The following is a 26,653-nucleotide window of genomic DNA, read 5'->3' as shown; positions in this document are numbered from 1 at the left end:
TTTTCAAGACCTCCCACCAGTCACTGCTGGATAAAGGCAGGAAGCGGGACATCAGTGTTTCGTGAACAAAATTTATTATCCATAAGCTGAAGATACCTGAGGTTACCTGAGGACTGGCATTAAATAACTTACGTCAAAAATACATGTGTAAGTATTCGTGTGTTTACAAAAGCAAACTCCCACCTCCCCCCTGCTAGAAGTTGGGAACGCGCCCCCGCCGTAGGCACAGCCTTGGGGGAGGATGAGGCCACAAAGCTCTGCTCTGCCCACATTGTCAGAACGCCCCAAGAAGTGAGTGGCTATGCAAAGCCAAGCCTGGGCCAGGATTCCGTTTGCAGAACGCAGGATAAACACGGAACGGTGCCTGCCCAGCACAGTGACTCCCTGTTAGCGCCTCTGTTCACCTCTGTTAGCGTCTCCAAAATGTAGACCCAACCAGAGGCCAGCCTGCCTTTCCATTTGGAGACACTGCAGAGCTTCTGGAGGTGGTCCGTTCCAGGAGCCTGGCAAACACCTCCAGAGACACTCGGTGTGCGCCAACTCGGGCTGTGTCCTGAGAAGCCAGGGCTCTATGGCCCAGCCCGTGGATGGGTGCTCGGGGGGCAGCCCCACACCCTCGGCATGTGCTGACATGCTCTCTCCAGCTCCAACAGCCACACCAGAACCTTCCACGGAACATCTAAGTGATGAAATCTCAACATTACAGTAAAAAACGTGCAAAATGTCTCTTTTGCAAATCTCTGTGTGCAGCCGAGATGTTCAGTGAAGCGTCTTGCCCATGTACATCCAGTGCGCACACGGACATGGGCTGAACCGCACGCTCATCTGGGACATCTTCACTGGAACACGAGACCACGCATGATGCTATTTTACTTTAGATTCTGTGTCGTTTCCTGAGCATACTTTAGATGGAACTTTTTTGGTCTGTGATCTTTGGCAGAAAAAAGGTCTCTAGGATTATTATAAAAATTGTGCATTTATTAAAAAGAAAAGGAAAAAAGCTTGCCTCAGCTGGCCCAACCCCTGTCCCAAAAACCTGATCCCACTGTGTCCCCTCCACCTGCGCAGGCCCCGTCCACCTCCTCACTGGGAGACAGACCCTTTGTTATCTGAACCACTCTTCCTTCTCACAGGCCTCGCTGGCGGCCCCAGGGCCCCGGGCTCACCGTCACGCGCCCAGCCCAGCATTCCTCCGTGATATGTAAGGACCGGGTAAGTGAATGCTTGAGGTAAGCACAACCAGAGACGCGAGTGCTACAGGTCACCTGCGGCTCAGCCAAGCTGCCGGCTCCATGCCGGCCCATGGTGGTGGTTTCCAGCAATTTCCAGGCAACACACAAAGGCACGTCTCAATAGAGGTTATCGCCAACGATGCGGCTGCCTGCCTGAAACGCACCCCAACAGGACACACTCTTGGTGCAGTGTAGCCAGGGGGCCCGAAGGCCTTTGAGAAGCTGTGTGGCCGTGGGTCTCGTGGCTGGCCACATGGTGAGCAAGCTCCACGCTGAGCCTGGGCTGCCCTGCCCCCCACCGCTTGGGGCTTCTGCTCCTGGCGGGCTCTCGGGGGCAGCGGGGCGGCATGGTTCCGCTGGGCACGCCCAGCCACGTCTATTCCCCTTTCCAGATAGCGATCTTTCCCTCCTCCTTGCCCGACCCGCTCAGCACGTATCTGTCCTCAGCCGAGCACAGCGTCCTCACGGTGTCCAGGTGCGCCACCAGCTCCTTCTCCACGGTCTTGCTCTCGGCATCAATCACGTAGATTTTCCCCTTGGGTGTTCCCTGCCACAGCCCTCGGCTGCCCACCCAGACCTGCCAGGGAGAAACAGGAGGGGTCAGCGGGGAAAGGAGCCCCTCCCAGTATGCCCGGGCTCTGCCCAGCTACCTGGAATGGATGCGTGTGCCCCTAAAACTACCTCCTTCCTGGACAGGACTCTGCCGACTGAGGGCCAGGGCCACCTGGCAGGTGCAGAGGACCCTTCTCAGGCTTAGAACCTAATGGCCAAGGGGCTCTAGGAAACGAGACTGCATCGCGCGCTGGAAACGTGCTGGGAGTGGATTGTAAGTGTTCTCACCACCCAAAAAACAGCCACCTGTGTGCAGTGACGGATACGGCAATTGGCTTGACTGTGATTATTTCACAATGTACTGAAATCGCACTTTGTAGCCCTCAGATATATGTAACTGATTTGTCAGTTCCATCCCAATAGAGTCACGGGGGATGCTCAGCGCACTCCCCCCGCAGTGTCTCAGACTCGCTCGGGACCTGGAACTCCAGCCTTCCTTCCTGTTTCTCCCTTTTTGGGTGGGAATGTCTAACCTCTGCCTAGCCCAGCCTTGTGTTTTGGGAAGAGACAGATCTTCTAGCTGCACAGGTCCCCAGTGGAAGAGCGGCTGGTTCTGCCCCAGGTGGACCCCGCCCACGGCTCACCCACATGGAAGGGCACTGGCTCCATGTGGAGATTTGGGGCTCAGAACAGACGCTGGAACGAGCAAGGACTTCGGAGGATGTAGTGATGGAGGCAGTGTGTTCTGCATGTGGGATGGCTGTGGATTTGGGGGGCCAGAGTAGACTGTAATGGTTTGAACAGTGTCCCCCAAATCCATGCTTCGGAAATTCAGCGTGACCAGCGTCCCCACAAGAGACACAGGCACGGGGAGAGAGCGCCGTGTGGGAGAGGGCGCAGATTAGAGTGCCACGTCCACAGCCAGGGACCGTGGCTGCATGAGCAGGGGCGGAGAGAAAGGCCTGGAGTGCAGGTCCCCCTGCGCCCCCGAGGGAGGCCGCACTCCTGACACCTTGTTTCTGGCCTCCAGCCTTGAGTGCTGTGAGAAAGTAAGGCTGTCACTTGAAGCCGCCCCGTTTGGGGGAGTCTGCTGTGAAGTCCTAGGAACACCTGGTTTGTGAGTGCTTGGGCCACACCATGAAACCTGCAGCTCGTGGTGACCTGTGTGCCCGCTGGCGGCAACCCTGCGCGTGCCTGTTAGACGGGCCCTGAGAGGCGAGGGCAGGAGGGCACAGGGTGTGTGTGTGGCTGGCTCTCTGGGGAGCATGGGGACCCGGCCGGGACGGGCGAGACCCGGCAGGATGCTGGGGGTGGTGCGCCCTCCCTGCTACCTGCTTCTTCACCCGGATCATGCAGATGATCTCAGAGCACTCCTCGAGGGGGACCCTCTGCGGGCGCTGAGCCAGGTCCTTCAGGCTCCAGAGGTAAACCTCGCTTCGTCCTGCACACGCCGCCCACAGCTGCTCCTGCTGAAACACGGGGCACGGTGTGGGCCGTGGGCCCTGGGCCACGCACGTGCTGGGCCCAGAGCCCCTGCTGGGATACCTCGGGAAGCAGCTGGAAGGCCAGGAAGGAGGTGCTGGTGTCTGTGAAGTTCTCCTCAATCTTCAGCTCTTGACGAAGGAAGCCACTCGTCGTCACGACCACGATGCTGTTACCTGTACCTGCAGAAGGGAGGAGCTAGGATGGGGCCAGGCAGCACCCTCGGCAACGTAAGATGCCCACGCCGGACTCTCTTGCTGCTGCTGAGGAAACCGCGGGAATCCTGTCCCTCATCCGCGGCTTTAAGCACCGTGGCGAGAAGAGGCAGCAGCTCCTCGGAGGCGGTTCAGGGTTTTCTGCATCTGAAACCAACGTGGCTCCAACAGCAACTGTTAGAATTCCGGGGGACAACACCCAGCCTCTGGGGAACACGCCCTGTGTGGTTCTAAACGCCCTTCTCATCTGTTAACCACTCCAGCAGAACGTCTTTTTTGTAAAGCAAGAGTTTCCGCATCTGTGAGATCTGTGAGCGCTCCGAAGCAGCACCACGGATGATGTGAGGCAAGGTCTCCAGGGAAGACCGCAGCCGGCGTGCAGGAGACAGAGGCGTGCCCAGCCCTCCTTCCTTACGCTCTGACTGCAAGCAGCCCTCCCTCTCCACCGCCCCACGCTAAAGCCCCAGTGTTAGTTAGCACGGAAGTGGGAGAGCAGGAGACCAGGCCTGGCCCGGGAGCGCCCACCCCAACCTAGAGGGAGGGACGGATCCCCAAGCAGTGCGGCAGAAGGTACCCAGGGCAAGAGGAAGGGGCTTCATAGGGCACAGGGGACACAGGCCTGCAGCCCCTCTGGCACCCGCCTCGTCCGAGAAATGGCCCCTCAGTGTTTGGCCGCCCCAGTGACTCTCAATCTGAGCTGGGTTTGTGTCCCTCCCTCCTTGCTTCTGAGTTGGGCTGATGTTGCTTTTCCAGAGACCTGATCATCGGGTGCCAGCATCCCACGGGAAGCCCTTCAGCCAGACTCCCAGCCGTCCTGTGGACTCATGACCAGGCCCTTCGGCTGCTGCCTGTTACCAGTGCCGGGCCGGTGGGTGCCAGGGACCACAGAAGCCTGTGTGCAGGGGGCCCTGTGCCACACTGGGTGCCCCACCAGTCCTCTAGCCCACAGGGGCTCCTCCTCGGTGCTGGACCACCAGCTCTCACACCGTCCCAGGCTCTTCAGAAACGCACGGGCCCCGGGTGGCGGAATTCAGACACCAACACTGTTGTGTGTGGTGACGCCTGCCATACACAGGGCACCGCGTGGGGGAACAGATGTGGGCAGGACTGGCTGCTGTCCCCGAGGTGTGCCAAGCACACCTTGTGGGAGCGGGAGGAGGGCAAGGAGCTGGGGAGGGCTTTGTCTCGGCTGGGACTCAGGGAAGGAGAGGGCGAGAGGGACAGGGGAAGTGGGGGAAGGACAGGGGTGAGGGGCCAGCACAGGGGAACAGCAGCGGTGAGGCTGCCAAGGGAGCTAGTGGGTCTCGGGTACCCGTGTGCTGGACTGAGGGGCTGGGCTCCATCCTGGGGGCACAGTGGCCATGGGGCACCCCTACTCTGCCTCTCCACTCCTCGCCCCTTTCTTATCCCATGACCCCTTTCCCACACAGGCCAGGTGTGTGCCACTGGGGCTCCGTGCCTGCTGCCCAGCTTCTGGGCCTCTGTTGCTGGCATCTGGCATTCTCTGCACTTTTGGGGTGGACAGTGCTCTGGCTTCCCGCCTCGCCACCCTCAGTGCCCTTTGCAGTGGACAGCGTGGGGTTCACATCTCACTCTTTCAACAGTGAACTGAAGACTCCAGGAAGGTGAAGGGGCTGCCCGGTCAGCAGGCATCCAATGCCCATGCCTGGATCCAAGCCCAGATGCTCGGGAGGCCACAGCCCACCCCACAGTGCACCCAGCAGCCTGGCAGACATGAACCTTCCGGCACAGGTGACTGGGGGCAGAGGTCCAGCCCCTTCTAGAAAATGTCCCAAGCACCTGTCCTTCTGCGCAACAGGCCACCTTGGTGGTACCCCTCCCTCACCGGGGGTGGGGGTGGCGCTCACCCTAGCCCGGGGCACCCCCTGCCCCACCTCGCTCAGGGCGCTGGGAGGATTAGGGCACCACCAGCCTGCTCCGTGCTATCTTGCAGGCTGTGCCACCACACCCACAGGCACCCAGACGGAAACAAGACAAGGCCTGACCCAGATCTCTCGAGTGCTAACATCTGATGAGTGGCCACAGAGTATCCTCATTAGAGAAAGACACGGAATAAGCTCATGAGCAAACGCCTCCGAGTTTCCCTCCTCAGCGTGGTTAACCGGAAAACAACCTGTGGCATTCAGACAAGTCAAATGGGAAAGCGAAGAGGTTCGTGTGTAAAGATACAACGCTTAAAACGAGGCTGTCGGCCCGCACGGTGGCGCACGCCTGTAAACCCAGCACAGTGGGAGGCCGAGGCAGGAAGACTGCTACAGCCCAGGAGTTCAAGACTGGCCTGGGCAACATAGTGAGACGCCCCCTCAAGCAAAAACCCTTGTCCATCCTCACCTCTTCTCTGGTCTCACTGGCTATCTTCAGCAGGCACCTTTCAGCCCATGGACTGGTCGGCTAGGCTAATCCAGAATGCAACTGCAGAGGACAACTTCTCACTCACACAGAGACACACACACACACACACATGCATGTGTGACGGTCCCTGGAGACCAAGCAGAGCTGAGGGCCCGGTCCCTGAAAGAAGAGGAGTGAGCATACACCGCCGCAGTCCCCCGGCTTTCCCCGAGGCCCCAAGGAGTCCAAGTTCCGGGAGTGCACCGCAGCCTGGCCTGGTCGAGGTAGGTTTGGAGCTGCCGGCATGGCTGGAAATGGAGGAAAAGGGGCCTCAAGATGAGGGAACCCCAAAATACACATAAATGTCCTTGAATCCCTGGCTGCTGCCTAAACTGCAGATCAACAGCAGAAAGCGGTATCTGGAACATTCTGGAACCAAGAAGGCACTTCAGCGCTTCCTGGGGCTAGAGAGAGGAGAGGCTAATAACAGTTCCAGCTCAGCGGTGTCCAATCCTTCAGCTTCCCTGGGCCATACATAAAGTACACTACCACCACCAACAGCTGATTTGCAAAAACTAATCTCATAACTGTTTTTAAAAAGTTCTCGAATTTTTGTTGGGCCACATGCAAAGCCATCCTGGGCCGCGTGCAGCCCCCAGGCCGTGGGCTGGACAAGCTTGCTCTAGCTCATCCAAAGTAGAAAGGATTGGTTACGGCGTGGGTGTCCCTGGAAATCTCCAAGGCCATGCACTAAAGCTGAAGACCACGCACCAGAACTGAGGGGTACACTCCAGGACTAGGGTCAAAACTGAAATAGACCCACCCTAGAAAAGCTAAAACCAAGCCTCTGCATGGGATCAAAGTGACCTGCCGGTAATTTAAGGACCTGCCAGAACACACCAAATGCTCTTTAAAGTTATACCTGTATCAGAACAGACTACAACTCAGAGATTCTAAGAGACAAATAAGTTCCCAATATAATGATAAAAGGGTGAATTCGGCAAGAGAATAGAACAATTAAAACATTCATGCATCCGACACCAGAGCTCCCTGGCACATAAAGCAAACACTGATCAATCGAAAGGAGAGACCGACTGCAATACAGTCACAGCGGGGAGCTTCAACACCCCACTCAGCATCACCGAGCCAGGAAGTCAGCAAACACTGGAGTTCAACCACACGCTGGACCAAAGAGGCCTGCTATTCACACAACACTTCACCCCAACTGTGGCCGAGACACGACCTTTTCATCAGCATGTGGAATATCCTCCGGAACAGACCGTATCATAGGCCACAAAAGAAGTCTGAACTATTTCAAAAAAGTAGAAATCTTACCAAGCATCTTTTCTGATCACAGCAGAACAAAACTAGAAATCAGTAAGAGAAACCCAACACGAGGAGATTAAGCAGTCCGCTCCCCAACAACCCTGGGTCAATGAAGAAATTAACAAATTTAAAAACTGTCTTGAAACAAATGAAAATGGAGAGACAACAACCCCTAATCCACGGAAGACAGCGAAAGCAGCGCTAAGAGGGAAGCTGACAGCAATAACCACCTATATCCAAAAAGGAGAGAGACTTCAAAGAAACAACTTCATGATGCACCTCAAGGAACCAGAAAAGCAAGAACAAACCCAACCCCAAATTAGAAATGATAAAGATCAGAGCAGAAATAGAAAAAATGCACACTGAAAAAATATGGAAGACCAACAAAATGAAAAGTTGTTTTTAAAAGCTAAACATCTACAAACCTTTAGCTAGACTAAGAAGAAAAGAGAGAAGACCCAAATCAATCAGAAATGAAGACACAGCTAATGAGACCGCAGAGATACAAAGAATCACCACAGACCGTTCTCAACAACCACACGCCGAAAAACGGGAAAAGCTGGACGAACAGAATTCCTGGACATACACAACCTAACTCAAGACTGAACCACCAAGAAACGGGAAACTTCAACAAACCAACCATCAGTAACGAAATCAAAGTCACTACAAAACTTCTCCCGTCAAAGCAAAACCTCTTCACTTTGACTTCTACAAGCCTTTCAAAAAGAACTGATACCAAGCCTAATGAAGCTCTTTGAGGAAACACTTCCGCACTCATTCTAGGAAGCCAGCGTGGCCCTGATACCAAAACCGCTGTTTGGCTCCCGCAGGTGTGTGAGTGGATCTCAGGAAGACGGAGGAGGCTGGTGATACTGAAGGCCAGGAAGGCTGGGTGGGAGGGTGAAGAGAAGTTGGTTAATGGGTACCAATATATGTTTGGGGGTGTTTACATGTTTACAGTTTTTTAGAGAGAGGCTCTTGTTCTGTCGCCCAGGCTGGAGTGCAGACCCTTATAGGTCACTGCAGCCTTGAACTCCTGGCCTTAAGCAATTTTCCCACCTCAGCCTCCTGAGTAGCTGGGATTACAGGAGCAAGCCACTGAGCCCAGTTCCAAGTTTTCTTTTTCTTTTTAAAACACGTTTGTTTATAGAGACAGGGTCTTGCTATGTTGGCCAGGCTGGTCTCCTAAGTCCCAGCCTCAAGCAATCCTTCTGCCTTGGCCTCCCAAAGTGCTTACAAGCATGTGCCACTGCACCCAGCCCACATATACAATTTGGTGGAACAATACCTGGTTGTCAACAGATCCGTCAGGTGACGATAGTTTATAATAATCTACTGCACATTTCAAAATAGCTAGCGGAAAATAATTCAAATGTTTTTAGCATAAAGAAATGACAAACATTTAAGGTAATGAATATCTTAAGTACACTGATCTGATCTACACAAATTACATGAATGTGTTAAATTATCACATGTACCCCCAAAGTATACATCTATTATGCATCAATTAAAAAGTTACCATACATGTGAAGCATCAAAATGTGACTCAACATCAAGAGAAAAACCGTAAAGAGAACCACAGATGACCCAGTATCTAGCAGACAACAACTTTACACCAGTAATTACAAACCTATTTTAAAACTTTTTTTTTTTTTTGAGACACAGTCTCACTCTGTGGTCCAGGCTGGAGTGCAGTGGCATGATCTCGGCTCACTGCAACCTCCGCTTCCCAGACTCAAGCGATTCTTGTACCTCAGCCTCCTGAGTAGTTGGGATTACAGGCATGTGCGAACACACCCAGCTAGTTTTTGTATTTTTAGTAGAGATGGGGTTTCACCACATTAGCTAGGTTGGTCTTGAACTCCTAACCTCAGGTAATCCGCCTGCCTCTGCCTCCCAAAGTGCTGGGATTACAGGTGTGAGCCACCGCACCCAGGTATATATTTTAAAACTTACAGGAAGATATCCATAGAATGCATGAAGAAATGAAGAATTCAGAAGAGAAATGGAAGATGTAGAACTAAAATGAAAATTCACTGGAAGGCTCTAACAGCAGGCAGAACACAGAAGAAAGGTACAGGGCTTATCCAAACTAAAGTACAAAGAGAAAAAAGAATGAAAAAAAATTGTAACCGTGCCCAAGACTTGTGGGACAGTATCAAGTGGAGATTATATATATATATATATATAAAGAGGGCAAGTAGGGCCAAAGGAATATTTGAAAAGATAATGGTTAAAAATTTTCCGAAATGTATGACCACAGACCCCAAGCAAGACCGAAACAAAGCTCTTCATCCCTAGGCACACAGTACAACTAATGGAAGCCAAAGATGAGCCTTTACAGCAGCTCAGGAAACTGACAGATGCAGCCGAACAATAACATGATGACAGACTTCTCATCAGGAACAGAGAAAGAGGAAAATGGGATGATATCTCTAAGGAGCTAGAAAAAATAAGAACTATCCATCAGCCTTGAATTTGTTTCCAGCAGACTCAGATTCTACGAAATGCTAAAGGAAATTCTTCCGGCTACTGGGGAAAAAAACGTAAGACAGAAACCTGGGTCTCTAGGAAGAAATGAAGCTCACCAGAAAAGGTAATATATGGGCAATTTCTTAATTTTTCTTAATTTTCTTAAAAGATCATTGACTGCTTAAGCAAAATGCTGTAAGCTTCTTCCCCTATCCATGAGGCAGTATCGTAGTTGAAAAGGAAGGTGATCAGTTAAGGTTGCACATGCAATTCTTAGAGCAACCACCACAAAATAAAACAAATATAATGCTTAAAAACAGTCAAGAAGGTTAATATGAACATAAAAATATTCAATCCAAAAGAAGGCAAGAAAGGAAGAACAAAAGAACTCAGACGAGGGGAGAGGCACCGTCGCTGGCTCACACCCGAACACCTCACTGCTGCCCTGAAAGTGAGCAGAGCAGTGGGCAGGGGCCCGCAGGGGCACTGCTCAGGGGTGGCATCGGGGGGCATCGGGCACAGGACAGGGCGCTCAGCACCATCAGCTGTGAGGGAGCCACAAACCCAAACCTCAAGACACCACTTCACACCCGCTGGGATGGTTTCAATAAAATCAGGTGAGAACCGGTTTGGGTGAGGATGTGAAGAAACAAACCCTGAGACCGCAGGTGGGGTGGAAGCTGCTCCCGCCACTTCAGAAAACAGTCTTCAGACAGTTCAGCAGAGGTACCCAGTGTCCACCTGGGGCAGGGGAAGGATGACCAAGTGGTTCCATATGCACACGATGCAAGAAGAAGCGAGCTATTGATACTGATGCTCAGAACGCCATCGCTGAACCCTAAACACATTCTGCCGACTGAATACAGCCAGGTGCAGAAGAATGCATACTGTAGAGTCCATTTACAGAAAGCTCTGTAAATCCCAAATTGGGAGTGACGGAACTAAGAGCACCTGTATCCCCTGAAAGGGGGCATGGCCCAGAAAGGGCGCAGACACTTTCAGCTGTGATGGAAACACTACGCATCTTGATTTGTTCATGGTTATGTAGTTTACATGTTTGACAAAATGCAACAAACTTAGCCCTTTTTGGTGGGTTTTACTACATGTGAACCATGCTTCCATTACGAAAAAGAAAACGTATTCCCAGTTGTCAGTCATGTAATCCAGCACATTCCAAGGAAGACCTCAAAGTGCAGCAACTTCTGTGCTCTGGAGCGTTCAGAAATGCAGACACAAGCCTCCAGGCACAGCACCTGCTCCCGCTCCTCCCACCGCCCCTGGCAAAATGCCCAGCCTGGGTCCATGGAGAGTCCCAGGCCACAGCTCTGTGCCAACTGGCCAAGCGGAACATGGCAAGGGCTCACCGGCTGGCCCCAGGTGTGGAGACGTGACGCGCACAGAGGCCTCCCGGGAGAAGCAGCCATGACTCCAGGGGACACCTGGGCCGGCTTCAACCCCAGAGCAGGGCACGGCGAGAGGCACAGCGAAAGCCAAGGTGAGGGGCAGCAGAGCAGTGGTGCATCCAGGCAAGCAGGTGTCCCATTGGCCGCTGGGTAGAAAAGCAGAGGGAGGCCTGGGAACCCCAAGAGCAGCAACGCAGATGGAGTAAAGGCTGCTGCGAGCGCAGAAAAGGAGCCCGAGTTTGACACACAGACTGGAAAGGCGTGAAGCAGAGGAGAGCCGCTTTCTGCTCAGCATGCTTTCCCCAGAGCAGGGCGCTAGGGTGCCACTCTGATGGGGGCCGGACTTACAGCACCACAGGCGGCCGCCATGCAGTCTGATGGACGTGAGGCCGCCGCTTGGCAGCTGGAAGCGGCTGGTCACCCGCAGCGTGCGCACGTTCCACGCCAGCACCGTGCCGTCCACACTGCATGAGTACACCTCGCTGGGGGCACAAAACACACACACACACACACACACACACACACCTTTAACTTGGGCCCTTGAAAACATTGCACACATCTTAACCCAGGAAAGAACCAAGTCACCATTAGAGAAAACGTGGTCAACACGGGTAACATGCGAACATGATAATAACATGCACTCATACTCTGAATGTGGCCACAGCCAGGCTTGGCTCAAATGAACTGATTCAGGGGAAAAGGGTGGGTTTCTGGGGATGACCACCTGTCCTACCACGAGGGGCCACAGGCTCAATGAGCTGTTGGTCACAGAGCCACGACGTGACCACGAACTGAAATGGAGCCCCATCGGTGCACTCCGTTCACACAGGGGGCCTGCTCTTCAAAGCTCGCTGGGGACATGGCCGGCTGCAGGTGCAGGCGGCTGTGGGTGGGGCGGGGCTTGAGCCTGTGCCCCGCACCACCCTGGCACCTCCTGAGCCAGTTTTGCCTCCAGGCTAGTACCTCCTTTCCCACCCAAACAGGGCACCCCCGACACTAAGTCAGGGGAAAAGGAGTGCATGCAGGGCTGGGGCTGCCTGGACCAACTGGGCAGCCTTGGGCAGCCCCACCCCAACGAGCCTCTGCTTGAGGAGACCCCACCCCCCCATCTCCCTGGACGTCCACCGTGTCCAGTGCCGCTCCCATCATGGGACAACAGCGACCAGGCAGGCCAGGCCAACACTGAGCACTCAGGCGATCTCCCAGGAGTCCAGGCTTCTGACACCATGACTGGTGTTCCTCTGGGAGGCTATGCCCTCTCGGGGCTGCCCCACGCTGCCATGCCCACAGCAAGCTCAGCAGGAAGGCTGGGTGTGGCACCTTCATCACCACCCTTGGCTCGTATTGGTCTTGTGGGTTCTCTGCACCCATGAGCAGGAGGGGACCAAGGACACCACCCAGCTTTTCTCATTCCAGATCCACTTCACTCTGTATGCCCTGCCTGGCCCCCTATGGGCACGAGCCTTGGGACCCCTACCCTCTGTGCCTCTGCCCCACCCAGGAGCCAAACAATCCCTTCTCCCAGCAGAGCCCGCCTATACCTGGGTGCCTTCTGTCCATCCTGCACGATCAAGTCCGTGACGCTGGAGCGGTGGTCTGTGAGCTGCTTGTTGCAGGACATGCTGTGGACGTTGATGATGTAGATGATGGAGTCCTCTGAGCCCACCCACACCTGGTTCTGGTCTGCCATCACCATGCAGTTCTCCAGAGGCCACAGGAACATGAGAACACAGTCAGCTCTCATTACCAGTGAAGTTCTGTTCTATACGTTTACTGCAAATGCTGAAGGAGCGGATATGGAACCATTGCTCCTAGGAGACACGCCAGCTCGAGGTCCTGCGAGCCTCTGGGTCCTGACGTTCTCACCAACCCGTTGGTCTACAGCCCTGTTCTCTGCGTGCTTCTGTTCACAGACACCTTATTAGCTATGTATGGTTGATTCATTAACATGGAACCCACGGCCGCCAGCACTGTAACTGTGGCCTGAACGAAGTTCCTCTGACACATGCGTTTTCTCTGCAAGACGGGTCACCACCTCCTTGTGCTTTGGGAGCTCAATGCTTGAGGCTATCTTAAATGGCAAAACCACCAACAAAACACAAAAAACGTGAAGACCGTGGCACCAATCAGGCCGAGGAGAGGATACTCGTTGGCCCAGAAAATGCACATCAGGTGACCCCAGTTTTTGCCCACTCTAGGCATGTGCGTGTATGTGGATCACCAAGAAAGCACCGTAAGGATTTGTTTTGGGAGTTACAAATAAATATTAGCCGGTAGTTGAATTTGCAAATTACAGGATCTCCAAATGATGAGGCCCGACTGTGTATGGACAGGCAAAACCGCCAGTGCTCCCAGTGGCTAGAGACGTGCTCAGGGTTCCTGGCTAAGCAGTCAGCACAACGATTGCTTTTAGACTTTTTGAAATCAGACTTTTTTTTTTTTTTTTTTTTGAGACAGGATCTCAACCTGTCACCCAAGCTGGAGTGCAGTGGCATGGTCATGGCTCACTGCAGCCTCAGCCTCCCAGGCTCAAGCAATTCTCCTGCCTCAGCCTCCCAAGTAGCTGGGACTAGAGTCATGTCCCACCATGCCTGGCTAATGTCTTCAATTTTTAGTAGAGATAGGGTATCCCCATGTTGCCCAGGCTGGTCTCGAACTCCCAGACTCAAGCAATCCTCCTGTTTCAGCCCCTCAACATGCTGGGATTACAGGCGTGAGCCACTGTGCCCAGGCTTGAAATGCTTATAACTGAAAATGAACTGAAAAAAATTAAATTTGGAAAAATAATTTCCCTAATTTTCCCTTTTTTTTGGTTTAAAGCATTATTAGACTTTTGTAAATATTTTTACTGTATCATGGATCCTGTGACTTTATCATCTGAGACTCATTATTTGCGTATGGGGGAAATGGTTTAGCAATCTTACCATCTTGCTAACATGTAGCCCTCTCGGCAGTATATATTTGAATTCACAATATTTGTTTTATAGCAGTTTTGCAAGCACATACTGTGCCTTGGATTGCCACATTATTTTTAGACGAGGGAACACTGCCATCAAAATTGATACCACGGCCGGGCGTGGTGGCTCACACCTGTAATCCCAGCACTTTGGGAGGCTGAGGCGGATGGATCACTTGAGCCCAGGAGTTCGAGGCCAGCCTCGGCAGCATGGTGAAACCCCGTCTCTACTCAAAATACAAAAATTAGCTGGGTGTGGTGGCGCACCTGTAATCCCAGCTACTCAGGAGGCTGAGGTGGGGAGGGGGGGATCACTGAAGCCAGGATGTTGGGGCTGCAGTGAGCTGTGATTGCACAACTACACTCCAGCCATGGGCAATGGCAGTGAGACCTTTCAATAAAAAATTGATACCCAACAATGCCTAATATATACTTGGGCACTGGAGTGTTCTTTTCACATTAAACACGTAAAAAAAATAAATCCTATCATGCTCAAGGAGTAAGGCATAAGGATTTCCCGGCAGATCCCACAAGGCTGCTCAGAGGACAAACCCACCGGACTGGAGGAGGGCTGCAGGTGTGAAGATATTCTGGAAAGTATAAAATGCAACTGAAATGTGGAAATCATCGGTGAATCCGTGAGTGAGAACAGGAGAAGCATGGACAGAGGACGCGCAGCACTCAGCGGGGGGCGTGCAGGGCCGCAGAGCACGGGGGCTCCTGGGCGGCCTCTCGAGGGCAGGGAAGTGCACACAGAGCCGCAGCAAACGGGGAAAATCCCCAAGAAATGGCGGTCTGGAGGCAGGAGGGGTCCCTGGGGGCCTGGAGAGATGAGCAGGGCAGGACTCACAGCTCCTACACTCAAGACAGCATGGTCACGGAAGAGGTACACCATGGCACTGCCATGGACACATCACTAAAAATGCATTCACAGTTGTATTTGTTTTAAACTTATCAGAAACAATTCAAACTTGCTTTAAATCAGGGGTGTCCAATCTTTCGGCTTTCCTGAGCCACACTGGAAGAAGAATTGTCTTGGGCCACACATAAAATACATGAACGTTAATGATAGCTGATGAGCTAAAAGGAGAAAGATTGGAAAGAAAAACTCATAATGTCTTAGGAAAGTTGACGCATTTGTGTTGGGCCTCGTTCAAAGCCGTCCTGGGCCACGTGCAGCTGTGGGCCACAGACTGGACAAGCTTGCTCTAATGGAAAGGAATCATGTGCCACGAGTGGACACTGAGCTTGGCTGGGCCCTGGCCTCTCTGCCACCTGGCACGCGGGGACAGCTGGGTAACACTCAAGTCACTGCAGTGGGAGCTGTCTCCTCTTTTGGTCCAAGAGAGACCCAGTCACCACTGCGCCCCCAGGAAACACCAGGGTGCACAGGAGACACTGCAGGGCCATTTTAAGGCCTGGTGCGCACAGGAAGCTTAGCGCTGCAGGGCAGGATGTGAGAAGCATTCTCAGCCTGGGCAGCATGGCAAAACCTCATCTCTACAAAAAACACAAAATTAGCCAGGCATGGTGGCGTGAACCTATAGTCCCAGTTACTAGGGAGGCTGAGGTGGAAGGATCACTTGAGCCCAGGAGGTCGAGGCTGCAGTGAGCCATGATTGTACCACTGCACTCCAGCCTGAGCAACAGAGCAAGAGCCTGTCTCAGAAAAGAGAAAAAGAAGTTGTTCCCAAAGAGTGGTGTGAGGCCTCTGATAAGCAGGCAGAGACCACAGTGGCTCCACTTCACAGACCTGACATTTTTTATTTTTATTACTATTATTACTGTTTGTTTGTTTGAGACTGGGTCTGGCTAAAGGCATGCTCCACCATGCCCGACTAAATTTTGTATTTTTTGTAGAGATGGGGTCTCACTCTGTTGCCCAGGCCGGTCTCAAACTCCTGGGCTCAAGTGATCCACCTGCCTCAGCCCCTCAAAGTGCTGGGATTACAGGTGTGAGCCACTGCAATGTATTTGGGGGTGGGGTGCGTGGCCTGAAATCTATTTTTAGATGAGAGAGAGTCAAAGCCATTCTTGTCTCCCTCAATAAGAACGTTAAGTAGAAGCTTGGAACAAGCTTACACTTAATATAAAATCTCGAGGTAAAAGTTAAGACCCGCTGTTTACAGAAGTGAGTAATGCTGTGAAACAGCGCGTATCCTCCTGTCGAATACGGGTGATCACGCGGGTTTCAGAAATCATGCGTGAATGCAGAGGCGGCTTTCCAGACGCTTCGTGTACTCACCACTTTAGCGGTGCCCACTTTAAAGGAGTGCTGGTGGACTGTCCAGGAAGAAGCATCGAACACTGTCACCTTGCCTTCGCTCAGAGCACACCATAACTTGGGGCGAGCATCTTCAACTTTCTCGGCTGGGTCAAGATGCCCTAAAGAGAAGAGCAGCCCAAACATGTTGGGAAGAGGTGCTTTTGCTGCAGCGGCAGTTGACTGGTGCCACCGCTCAGGTGTCTCCCAGGCCCTCCTAAGTGGCAAGTCCGTGCTAGGTGCTGAACATACAAAGATGGGCCCCTGCAGAGGCTGCCCCGCCCCCCGGGAGCTCGGAGTCAAAGGAGCAGCTGGCTAGTGAGAGGGCCACGCAGACAGGGGCAGAGCCGAATGCCCGGGAGCTTTGCTAAGCCAGGACCTGCGGCTGAGTGAGTGTTCACCAGAGAAAACAGCCAGGCAGAGGGAATTGGAAGAGGGAGCAGGTGGGCCCAGAAGAGAGAGAGGGAGGGAGGGAAGGAAGGAGGGAGGGAGGGAGGGAGAGAGGGAAGGAGGGAAGGAGAGAGGGATAGCAGCTGGAGACGGCGGCAGGGGCCATCCCATGAGCAGCGGCTCCACATCTCCCCCAACACTTGGTGGTGTCCAGCTTTTTAATTTTGGCCATTCTAAGGGTGTGGCGCTTTCAAACTGTGGTTCCATTGCATTTCTCTAATTGCTCATGAACCTGCTGCCTTTAGCTGGCCATTCCCATGCCCTCTTGTGGGAAGTGTCTGTGTCTCATTCTCCTTAGTTTGCAGCTGTCCGGCTGTCATTATATATATATATATATATATATTTTTAGAGATAGGGTCTTGCCATGCCGCCCAGGCTGGAGTGCAGCAGCGTTCACAGACACGATCTCAGCAAACCGCGGGCTCCAACTCCAGGGCTCCAGCCACGCTTCCGCCTCACTGGGACCACAGGCTCGCCCAGCCAGCTGTTCGGCGTTCTGGATATGAGCCCCTAACTGACTCCATGGTGCTGTATTCATAAATTACATATAAAAATATTAACCATGAAGGAAAGACTGGTGAATCTGACTGTGTTAAAAGCAATGATTTTGGCAGCCAGACCCTGTCTCAGAAAAAAAATAATAATAATAAAATCATCATTTTAATATAGTCAAATTCACCATTCTTTTCCTTTATGGTTGGTATTTTTAGACATAATTTATGAATTTTTTTCCTTACCATAAAGTCATGAAAATGTTCTTCTACTCTATCAGCTAGAAGTGTGCTTGCTTTCATTATTCACGTTTGCCTGCCATTACCACCCGCATTTAGGTTTCAGCCCCCTGCGGCCTGCTCCCCGTGAGGTCTGAAGGGGTGAGGTCTCACCCTTTCCCTGAGGATATTCGAGCGTCCCCCGGCCCTGCGGTGCTGCCTCTGTCCTGAGTCGGGAAAAGCAGGCCTCCCGGTCTTTCTGGGGTGCCATTCCAGTGGTCTGTTGCCCCCATGGGTGAGACACCGCCCTCTCTGAGAGGCACGCTTCCCCGAGCAGAGCCTGGGCTGGCCTGTGGCCTGGCCTCAGGGCCTGCGGTCGGTTCTCCTAACTCCTACGAACCTGGTGGAGACCCAGCCCCAAGCTAAAGGGAGTAACAGGACTCCCCCTTCGTGAGGAGGGAGCCTGACCCCACCACTTGTCCCTGTAGCCCCACAAGGCTCGCAAAAGTCCTGCTTGGCTACTGGCTTCTCGGCCACCCCTTCCAGAATCGGCAGCCACAGGAAAAGGTGGCTTCCCTGTCCTTCTCTGCGTGCCTCAGAGATGCTCCTGGAGGGGCAGCCACCTGAACTCCTCGCCCATCACAATGGGAAGTCCAAAGTCAGTTTCATTTCAGGGAAACCAACCAGGACCTAAAAGTACCATGGATTCAGATGCCACGGCCAGAGTGTCTTGGTCTGTGGATTTATCTCCAGCCAAGTTGGCACAGAGCCAGCTTAGCCAGTAAGCCTCATATGGATGGCCCTGAGGATGCCTTGTGGCCGCTCAGACAGGGTCTGTCGCGTTCCTGGGTTTCTTGGCAGGCCATCAAGAAAGGAAAATTCTCTTACAGGGAAATCGCTTCACGCACAGCCTCTCTGCCCACCTGAAGTGGGAGCTCCGTGTGGGAATGGCCAGGCACTGTGTGAAGTGGGCACTGCCTGTGAGACGTGGTGATGGTGCATCCGTGATGCCTATGAGCGACTCCTGCAGACGCAGACGCAACCAACAAAGTGACGATTTTAAAAATCCCTCCTGGGCTGGGTGCAGTGGCTCACACCCATAATCCCAGTGCTTGAGGAGGCCAGGTGAGGGGTTATCGCTTCAGCCCAGGAGTTCGAGACCAGCCTAGGCAACATAGCGAAACCCCATCTCTACACAGATTTTTTAAAATCACCTGGGTTTGGTGGCATGTGCCTGGGTTTGGTGACACATGCCTGTGGTTCCAGCTACCCATGAGGCTGAGGTAAGAAGATCACTTGAACCCAGGAGGTCGAGGCTGCAGTGAGCTGTGATTGCACAACTACACTCCAGCCTGGGCAACAGAGCAAGACCCTGACTCAAAAAAATAAAAAATCAACACCACATAAAAATCTTTTCTGCCTAGAACTGTGCTCCTTTGTTTTCCACACCACGAACCCTCAGCATAAGCTTCCCTGCTGCATTCTCTGTAAGTCAGAATTAAATAAGTGTTTCCCACAGTTCAAACATGCAACATGACAGCCATCTTTGTTTCTATGGAGACCCTTGGCCACGCCCACTTCCTTCTCCTGCCACCACCCTGCTGGGGCACACAGGGTCCCAGGAGAGCCAAGCACAGGAGGCAGGTGCAGCCACACCCAGCGGAGAAGAGGCACCAGCAGGCACTCAGGCCGCGCAGGCTCCGAGTCGGTCAGTTTCTAAGACAGCACACATCAGAGGCACCATCACTATCACACTGACAAGAGGATGAGGTTAAGGGCTTCTGGGGAAACACGTGGGCAGGAGTGCTTTAGAAAGTGCTAGTGTGTTGGCCCAGTATGGCGGCAGGAGCCCAGGGTCCCAGCTACTCGGGAGGCTGAAGCTGGAGAATCGCTTGAATCTAGGAGTTGGAGGTTGCAGTGACCCGAGATTACACCACTACACTCTAGCCTGGGCGACAGCGCGAGACTCCATCTCAAAAAAAGAAAGTGCTAGTGTGACCGTCGACTGCTCTAGAAGGTGAGGTGGGTGGCACTGGGGGGAACCCAAGTGCTGGCCCCGTTTCCATCCCCCATGGCTCCTGGCTCTGGGCACCGTGAGGCTGAGTCCATGGAGCGGTCAGGCCAGCTACACACCTGTCACTCAGCACTTTACCTCAGAAAGCAGCAGCCTCCTGGTCCCCATGCACCCCATGACACTGGCTCCCCGTTCACTTCAGGGCTGACCCTGAACCCAAACCTGAGCTCATCAGGTCGTCTGAAAGCGAGCATCGACGGTGGGAAAGGGGCCTCACCGGGAGTATACAGCAGCACGTCCACCGCTTGTGGGAGCGTCTCACCCGCCGAGGGGTTGATTTTGTGCTTCAGAGTTTCCAAGGTTGTCTCCGGAAGCGCCATGGGCACTGAAAGACAAGATGTGTGGAGCGTCACTGCTGCAGGCTCAAGGAAACAGACGCAATCCCACAGCCCCGTGCGCTCTGACTTCTGCAGAATACCAGCCTGCAGGCAAAACTTCACCATTTGTGAAGACGAAGCTCTCTTGGGCCCCGGGCCCTCAGCCTCCTTTCCTGGCTGCTGTGCGAGCGACTGGCCAGGAGCATCCCCCACCCGTGTCCACACCACGTCTCCATGCCCCTGTGCCTTGCACTGCCTTTCTTTAAACACGGCCTTCTTCTCTGCTCCTGAGCCATCCGATCTGCTCTCTGGCCATACCCAAACAACACACAACACCCAGCAAAGCAGAGACATCAAATTTCCCTCAATAACGAAGCCTTCCCAAGATGAAACCCAGACACTAACCCATGCGCACAGCTTCCCAACCTAGAACCGGGTCATGTTGGGCCGGATGAGCCTAGCTGTGGGCGAATGCCCATCCTGTGCACGGTGGGACATGGAGCATCACGAGATGCCAGTAGCACCTCACACACCATCACAGGTCTCCCCAGGCGCTGCCAGATGCCTCTCCGCAGGGAGTGGGTGAAAAACAACTGCTCCCCAGGATGTCCTAACACTCCTCTCTTGCTATCCCATCCAATCCAACCCACGTTTCCAGGCAAACCCTAGAGCGGCCTCCTGCCCGGGCCCCTGGGGACAGCCTGCTCTGACACAGCCCCTCCTTCCTGCCCGGGCCCCTGGGCGCCTCGGTCTCCCACATCCAGGACTCCTTCAGTCCCTGCCGTCCAGGGCCTGCCCCTTAAGTGCTTCTTTTCCATCATTTTGTTACTCTCATGACAACCCAGTGAGACTGGTCCCATTATCCCCATTTTGAGAAAAGAAAGATGAAGAAACTGACACACGTTGACGTGGTAATCTACTGAAGATCACACCGTCAGCAGGAGGTCAACCAGGACTCCGCGAGGGGCTGGCGGCTACACCGGGCTGTGGGAAAGCCAGCTGGCCACACCCAATGCCTCTTCAGCTGCTGCCTCGGATTATGGCATCTTTGGTTATTATTTCATTCCGTACAGTCTGAGACCTTCCATCATGAGTTGACCATAAGCTATTAAATTAAGCTCAGGCTATGTGCCATGAGTGTGACCCCATCACACTTTACGCACACGAAAATGTTTCCGGATTTGTAACAAGGGAGCAGGAGCCGGCGCACAACACCAAGTGACACCACCATGGAGGCTCCTCCTCTGCCATCACACACTGAGGACAGAGGCGTTAGAAGGCTTTCCTATAAAACGCTCGACACAGATTAGCCATGAGTTTGAAATGAGATCAACAGCTGAAGTAGGGGATTTGTTTGATTTTTGCTGCCGGGAAAAAAAAAAAAAAAAAAAAAGCAATCAAGGTCTGTTTCCAGGTCTGTCAGACAAAAGCTCCATCAAGCCACTCAGCCGGCCTCGCGGGGACACAGGTGCCTGAGCCTGCCGGCTGCTGCCACAGCTCAAGGGCCCCCTGGGTCACCTGGGAGAAGGATTCTGTGCCCAGAAAGTGGCAGAGGCCTGCAGTTGGTGACAGACACCACAAAGAAAGCAAACTGTGCCCAAGCAAATAAACATGTAAGTGGGGTTTGTTCCTAATTCCAGGACAACCTTTGAAAAAGCCAGAGTTGGCCAGGCGCAGTGGCTCAAGCCTGTAATCCCAGCACTTTGGGAGGCCGAGGCGGGTGGATCACAGGGTCAAGAGATCGAGACCATCCTGGTCAACATGGTGAAACCCCGTCTCTACTAAAAATAAAAAAATAAAAAAAAGTAGCTGGGCATGGTGGCACATGCCTGTAACCCGAGCTACTCAGGAGGCTGAGGCAGGAGAATTGCCTGAACCCAGGAGGCGGAGGTTGCGGTGAGCCGAGATCGCGCCATTGCACTCCAGCCTGGGTAACAAGAGCGAAACTCCGCCTCAAAAAAAGAAAAGAAAAGAAAAAGCCAGAGTTGGCCAGATCTATGCCCAGGGGAAATGAACACAAATATCCACAGCAGAGCCTGCCATGAATGCCCACAGCAGCACTGGTCACCAAAGCCACGAAGCAGAAGCCATGCCCATGCCCACTCACTGAGGAAGGGACGGACCAAATGCTCTTCACCCAAACAATGTCTATCGCTTGGCCACGCAAGGACCAGAAAACCCTAGGCTTGAAAAGCATCTCTCACGAGAAAAACCGCGAGTCCAGCACCAGCCGCTATGGCTTCCAATATGCCAGCGCCAGATGCAAATCGAAAGACGGGCCGCGGATTCCTGTCTGGGGAAGCTGACCCAATCAAGAAAAAGGTGGATCCTGACTTTCGGGGGCTCTCCTCACCCACGCAGCGGTGAACCCCATCCGTCCACAGGCTAGCTGTGCAGAGGTTCCTGGCTTCTCGGCGGGTGTGTTCCTAACTGCAAGCCCCAGACACCGCTCTCCCCCATCAGAGAATCGAAGAGCCGCTCCACACCCTCCCGCTGGTCTCTCCTCTGCTTCAGCCAGCCAGAGGAAAGGCTGTTGTTTGCAGCTAAGAACCACCACAAATGCTTGCAGTGTGCCCTGGAGCGCTAGGCAGACGAAAGCCTGGAGCGAAAGCCATGAGGTGCCTCAGCTGGAAGGATGAGCAAGGGGCTCCGAGGCGCAGCACGCAGTGAAGGGAGGAAGCTGCCGGACAACGTGCGCGATTCAGAAGTGAATTACGAGAATAAAAGACAAAGCAGAGATCTGGGCTCAGTTCTACAACAAAACAAATGGCGACCAGGTAACATCTGAAGGCGCAATCAGGACGCTTATCTTACACTCGTGCCTCATCTTATCAAAGTAAGATAACTTGGAGGCAGCGTAGATGGCGCCCGGTGACTGCAGCGTGCCCACGACGGCATCCATCAGTAAGACATTGGTCAGCGCCTGCTGGACGTACTGCGGGTCCTAGGACAGAAACACGTGTGTGTCAAAATGGCAAGAATCACTAAGATCTGTTCATTGGGGAGCTTGTCCCATCATGCAGAACAATCCTTCCAAAGTGCATTTTTTTCAAAGCAACATGAAGAGTTTAAATCGCTGATGAATTTGAATTTTATGTCATATATTTCTTCTCTTAGTTAAGACAAACATCGATTGTTTATACCAGGGGTCGGCCAGTGTTTTCTAGAAGGGGCTAGGAGGAGGCCTTTCAGGCTGTCTGGGCAATCTCAGCTGCCTGCCCTGCAGCATGGGAACACCCAGGGACACTTCATAAACACACAGGCAGGACTGCGTTCCCGTAAAACTCTACTTACAAAGACGGTCCAGGGGCCCAGGGCTGTGATTTGACTATGCTGGTTTATGCTACATAAGCCAGTGGGTGTAGCATCAGATGGCTGGCTAGAAGCCACAGGGCACTGGAATCTCAGAAAGGACCCAGTCGCCTTCCGCCCTGTGACCGGAAACTTTCTATAGTAACAGCAGCCCGGTCTGTTCCTCCCAGCACCGCCACTGTGGGGTGCCATCGTCCCTGGCAGTTCTGAGGATGAGCGGGGCTGTGCCCTCTTCATAACTGGACAAACTGTGCCCTTGGTATGAGTACCGCATCCAGAGTCTTTGCCATTTTCTAAGGCGTCTTCCGTCTCGTCCCACCACTGAGCAGCACAGATGCCCCCACACACCACCGCCCATGGTTCCCTTCATTACTATGCGAGTGTCATTTGATATCAAAGCCATCGATTTGGCCCAAAGTAAAGGAAAGTACAACAATCCCCAGAAAATCATCTTAACCCTGTGGGAGGAATGCAGTACTACACCTGCCAAATTCCAAATACTGTGACCGTGAAGAGTTACTCAGAGCAGGTGAGCCCGAAACACCCAACTCCGGCCTGTGGGTGTGGATGGCGCCAGCACCGTCCAGCCCCCGGCCCCACTCTCGGGGACGGCGCCAGCCTGGATTGGGCAGTGGAGCGCCCACACCTGCCCAGCCCATCCTGCGTTTTCTCATCACACCCTCCCCTGGTGCCAGGAGGCCTCTTGCTGGGCCACACAGACCACAACACCTTTGGTGCTTCTGCCAAGATGGTGTCCGACGAACTTCCTCTGCTTAGGGCACCTGAACCCGAGCCCAAGCTCTCACAGCTGAGCACCCACAGGACCCGCAGTAGCGAGAGGCCCCTGAGGCAGCCACAGCAAAGGGCAGAGAGGACCCGCGTTTCTCACCTTGTGGTCATCGGCCAGCTTCTTCCCAGCCCACATCTCCTTCACCATCAGGTGCCAGAGGTCACACTCGGTTTTCAGGTTGGCCTCAAAGACTTCTTTCTTGGATGCCACTTTGATTTTTAGGGTGGGTATTCTTCGCAGCAGAAACGCGATGGTGGTACTCCTGACCTCCTGCAGAGGCAGAAAAGAAAAGAGTTAGAACGTCACACTCAGAGAACACGTGGATTAACCAGAAAGCAGCAGAGCGGGCTCTGGAATGAGGGCAGATGGGCTCCAGGCACGCACCCTGCCAGCATGCGAGGGCAGGGCCCTGGGCAAGGGACGGCGTTCCCGTGGGTACAGGTACACCCATCCACACAGCTGGGCTTGTCCACCGTGTCTGAAAGCAGTGCATTCTTTCACATCCTGAAATATTTCTTACTCTCTTTCTTAACTTCTATCTCCCTTTCCTAGTACTTATTTACCTTTCTTCTAGAAGGATGTCTGACAAAGCAGGTGTGGAAAAAAAATAAACTGAAAGAAAACAGCCAGAAGTACATCTACTGGCTGAGCATTTACTGTGGCTGCCGCTGTGGCTTGACTGCCTTTCCAGCTTCTACGACTACTCAGCAGCTGATCACATAAAACGTTCACATATCTGGCCGGGCATGGTGGCTCACGCCTGTAATCCAAACACTTTGGGAGGCCGAGGGGGGATCACCTGAGGTCAGGAATTCAAGACCAGCCTGACCAAGATGGTGAAACCCCATCTCTACTAAAAATACAAAAATTAGTCCAGTGTGGGGGCAGGCGCTTGTAATCCCAGCCACTAGGGAGGCTGAGGGAACTGCCTGAACCCTGGAGGCAGAGGTTGCAGTGAGCCAAGATCGCTCCACTGCACTCCAGCCTAGGCAACAGAGTGAGACTCCGTCTCAAAAAACAAAAACAAAAACTGTTCGAAGATTTTTTAATTGTTATAAAATAAACTTGTTATGTTTTATTTGAACCAGGTACCAACGTGACTAGAAATGTGAACTACTATAGCTCACCATGCTGGCACACGGCAGTTTCTCAGTGAAGATCTCATGGATGCATTCACGCATCTGCTGTCCCTAGTTAGAATGTGAGCCTGCACTGCTTCTTACTTCGTGCCTCCCAGATGAAGGTCAGTTAGAAATCAGTTACCCTTCTAAGCATATTCCGTATGTAATCGTTCAATCCGCACCACACACTGAGAAGGTGTCAGCCTTATTCCTGCTTTACAGATGAGCGAACTGGGGGACAGGAAGGCAGGTGGTTTGCAGAAGGGCTGCAGCTGGTCCTTGGCATGGCTGGCAGAGAGCTCCGGGCCCGCTCTGGCCATCTGCCTCCTAAACACGGTGGGGTCCGGCGCCACATGCTGTGCTGTGCTTACCTCTATATTTCTGAAGGTGGAAATCTCCACGTAGCCGGGCCTGCCTTCTGTTAGCAGGAACAGGCGCTTCTGGGTCATGGCGATCTTGCCAACACCTAGGTTCGTCTTGACGGAGCTGGACAACTTATACACACACTCGTTTTTATCCAGGTGTTCCATCACCAGCCACGGCAGACTGACCTCCTGTGCTTCTGCTTCTGTCTCCTTCCAGCAGTTGTAGAAATCTTTGAATGTTTCTGGGTCGATTTGTTTCTGCTGTCCTAAGTTTGACAGGAAGAAAAGAGAGGTATCTTACAGCCACATACCTAGGGAGCATGACCTGAAGAAACAGCGCACTACCGGAACCCGGCAACAGGTGGCGCCGGCACTCAGGGTGCCGGATGGAAACCACCCCGAAGGTTTTTCCAGAGCCTTCCGCAGCAGCGCTGTCAAGGGCAGGGCAGGCGATGTAGGCTGAACCCGAAGCCCTCTCCAGCACCCCCCACTCGGTGAGGACCGTGGGACCTGCTTCAAGTAGTCACAGCAACTCTTAGCTTTGGGTAGGAAAGTCCCTTGAACAAGGACACTCTTCTAATGGGAGCAAAGACCTTCCTCACCAGTAGAACTGGTGGCTACTGTCTTGAGGTCACAACGGGAGCCAGTCCTAGGAGGAGGCTAATGCCAGGGAGGCTGAATCCCTGGCGACACTGCCTTGCCAGTGGGTCTGCCTCGCCTAAAACCAGCCCGACCTCCACACGCTGGTTACGAGCAAATCATTGACTTTTGTTGTGTGCAACTGAGATCATCTCGGCTGAGAGGCGGTAACCTTCCCCCGAGGCAGCACTCACTGGCTCCAGAGTCCAAACAGGCTATGTGGTTAGAACACACACACACATTCGTCCTGCCTGCTCACACCAGGAAACTCCTACCCATCCCTCGACACCCAGGTGGACATGCCACACAGAGCCTTCCCTAATAAGGCAGAGGCACTGCTGTATCCAGTGACACTTGCTATGCCCCGAGAACCACAATGCACCCTATGTGGGGTCCCACTGAATCCTGACAGCCACCTTAGGAGGTGGGCCCCACCATCAGCCTCATTTACAAGGGGAAACTGAGACATGGAGAAGAAGGCCCTTTGCCGGCAGACCTGGGCCATAAGACCGGGCAGAGGGTCTGCCCAGAGCAGGGGTCTGCCTTTCCTCCTGGCCACTGCTTGAAAGGGGAGGACCTGTGACCTCAGATCCTCAGATCCTGACTACAGGCCCGAGCCTGA

The 26,653-nt window shown here is 53.3% G+C and overlaps 1 protein-coding gene across 5 annotated transcripts in view; it reads right to left on the bottom strand.

The window, feature by feature from the left end:
• Positions 1-57: 57 nt before the first annotated feature.
• Positions 58-26,653, bottom strand: part of DENND3 (DENN domain containing 3) — a 71,173-nt gene continuing 44,577 nt past the window's right edge. For 3 of the 5 annotated variants that reach the window (XM_039464531.2, XM_074387218.1, XM_074387217.1), the window contains 10 exons: positions 25,399-25,658; positions 24,006-24,176; positions 22,619-22,748; positions 19,705-19,812; positions 16,236-16,375; positions 12,576-12,736; positions 11,383-11,516; positions 3,330-3,448; positions 3,116-3,253; positions 58-1,809 (listed from right to left, as the gene is read on the bottom strand). In XM_039464531.2, coding sequence (XP_039320465.1) covers positions 1,609-1,809; positions 3,116-3,253; positions 3,330-3,448; positions 11,383-11,516; positions 12,576-12,736; positions 16,236-16,375; positions 19,705-19,812; positions 22,619-22,748; positions 24,006-24,176; positions 25,399-25,658 — 1,562 coding nt within the window. In that variant the 3' untranslated portion in view covers positions 58-1,608. Of the gene's footprint in view, positions 1,810-3,115; positions 3,254-3,329; positions 3,449-11,382; positions 11,517-12,575; positions 12,737-16,235; positions 16,376-19,704; positions 19,813-22,618; positions 22,749-24,005; positions 24,177-25,398; positions 25,659-26,653 lie in introns of those variants that run through there. The other 2 variants (XM_074387215.1, XM_074387216.1) reach the window with 2 other exon arrangements.

Source organism: Saimiri boliviensis, chromosome 15, assembly GCF_048565385.1.
Source record: "Saimiri boliviensis isolate mSaiBol1 chromosome 15, mSaiBol1.pri, whole genome shotgun sequence".
Lineage (NCBI taxonomy): Eukaryota > Metazoa > Chordata > Mammalia > Primates > Cebidae > Saimiri > Saimiri boliviensis.
The sequence above is the reverse complement of the archived record's forward strand: the minus strand, read 5'-3'. Positions and strand labels throughout refer to the sequence as shown.